General features: G+C 40.8%; 1 protein-coding gene across 1 annotated transcript in view; it reads right to left on the minus strand.

Moving 5' to 3' along the window:
- RASA1 (RAS p21 protein activator 1) overlaps window positions 1-1,998 on the minus strand; it is a 115,400-nt gene that overhangs the window by 73,354 nt on the left and 40,048 nt on the right. Inside the window, 3 exon segments of the mRNA XM_013004895.2 lie at window positions 198-218; window positions 1,191-1,225; window positions 1,872-1,906. Coding sequence (XP_012860349.1) covers window positions 198-218; window positions 1,191-1,225; window positions 1,872-1,906 — 91 coding nt within the window.

A 1,998-nucleotide genomic window follows, 5' to 3' on the forward strand; every position in this document is an offset into this window, starting at 1 on the left:
CCCTGTGTGTTTCATACTCTTTACAGAAGTAGAAAACCCCACAAGCAGCTGGTGGTTTTGAACTGCTGACTGTGCAGTTATCAGTTCAATGTGTAACCACTATACCACCAGGAGTCCTAATCCTAGATTTACTAAATCCAAACATTTAAAAAACTTAGCAACTACCCCTACATACACATCATCCCTTACTCCTGTACATTTGCCAATGGCACCAGCAACTTGATTGTGCCCAGACTCAAACTTCAAGTTTGATTCCTTCCTGTCTGCCTAGTCATAAAACTCTGCCAACTTTATTTCAACACCATACAAATATTTGAACACCAGCTCTCCATTCCCTAGTCCATTACTCTAGTTCAAACCCTGTATTTCAACTGTTTTAACTCTTCCTACAACTATGGGGGGGAAAATCATTGTCCTAATGGACTCTTCCTAAACCAAAGGCTTAGTCATTCACATTTCACATGGCTAAAGTCTACAATGGCTATCCATTACCAAATGAAGTACAAACTACAAGCAGTCCCACAATTCTGACTAGCCTAGTTGCCCGTAAACCCAAAAACTCACTGCCAGGGAGCCAATTCCAACTCAAAGAGACCCTATAGGTTGACAGAAGAGAGTACAATGGTCCTTTTGAGTTTCCAAAAGGATTTGGGTTTAGGCTGTAAATCTTTCCCCCATAGAAAGAACTCAAACCCCCGACGTGAGGACCTAGCTGCTCTTCAATGTTTTATAAATTTATTCACTATGAAAACTAAATAAGCCCTACTTAAAAGTAATTCTCTGTCATAGTCACCTGCAATTGATGCATGTGCAAATTTTTGTACCAATGGAAAGGTTTTGATGTCTTTTTTTGCACTAACAACAACCTAATGCACCTGTTTCAATTCACCTACAAATTCTTAAAGATGCAATTCATTAACGGGGGGACATTAAAATTGGCATTCAAAGTCCACTCACTACAAAAGGCTCTGATCTGCCTTTTCACTCAAAGGCAATGAATTGTATGCACATTTTCTCACAGGCATTGATCATTCCATCTCTGACTGTCAAAACCAGGCATCCTCAAACTGCAGCCCGCCAAGGACATTAATCTAACCCATCAGGTGTTTTTGCCCCGTTTGTTTTTTTACTTCAAAATAAGATATGTGCAGTGTGCACAGGAATTTGTTCATCGTTTTTTTTAAAACTACAGGCCAGCCCTCCAACAGGTCTGAGGGATGGTTAACTGGGCCCCTGTTTAAAAAGTTTGAGGACCCCTGGTCAAAATACCATACTTTGAAGAGCCTTCTAAGAGTTTGTGGAAAAAAATAGAATTAAAAGATAATTTGGCTACAACCTTTTTGAAGTCCTTCTATACTTTCATAGTCATTCTTTAAGCCCCCCGATTGATATAATAGCTCCCTCTTTTAAATCCCTCTTTTAATAAGAGGTGTGGATTGGGTAGTGGACAGCTAACAGCAAGGCCAGTGGCTCAAACACACCAGTCAGTCAATGGGAGAAAGATGAGGCTTTCTGCTCCCATTAAGGACTTACAGCCTCGTAAAACCCACAGGGCAGTTATACTCTGTCTTACAAGGTCGCAGAATCAACTTGGTGGCAGAGTGAGTTTGGGGTTTATTTTGTTGTTTTTCTCTCATAATACTTTTTATACATCACCTAGACTAAAGCTAAGAGCCCTAGTGGCACTGTGGTTAGGTGCACGCCTACTAGTTAAAAGATCAGTGGTTTAAGCCCACTAGCTGCTCACAAGAGAGACACATAGCCACTTGGTTCCATAAAGACTGCAGCCTTGGAGCCCTATGGGGCACCTCTATAGTCACTACATGTGGAAACTGACTCAGAGGCAACAGGTTTGGTTTTCTATAAGTCACTGTAAAGGACCAAATCTTGCTGGCTTTGAAACCTCCTATAGCATTCTTGGGTGAAACAAATGGTTATGCACTGGACTACTAACTGAAAAGTCAACAGTTTGATTTTATGCAGAGATAAAAGATCTGG

The sequence above is a fragment of the Echinops telfairi genome, unplaced genomic scaffold, assembly GCF_000313985.2.
Source record: "Echinops telfairi isolate 266 unplaced genomic scaffold, ASM31398v2 ScPeMD7_7469;HRSCAF=8507_1, whole genome shotgun sequence".
NCBI classification, from domain to species: domain Eukaryota; kingdom Metazoa; phylum Chordata; class Mammalia; order Afrosoricida; family Tenrecidae; genus Echinops; species Echinops telfairi.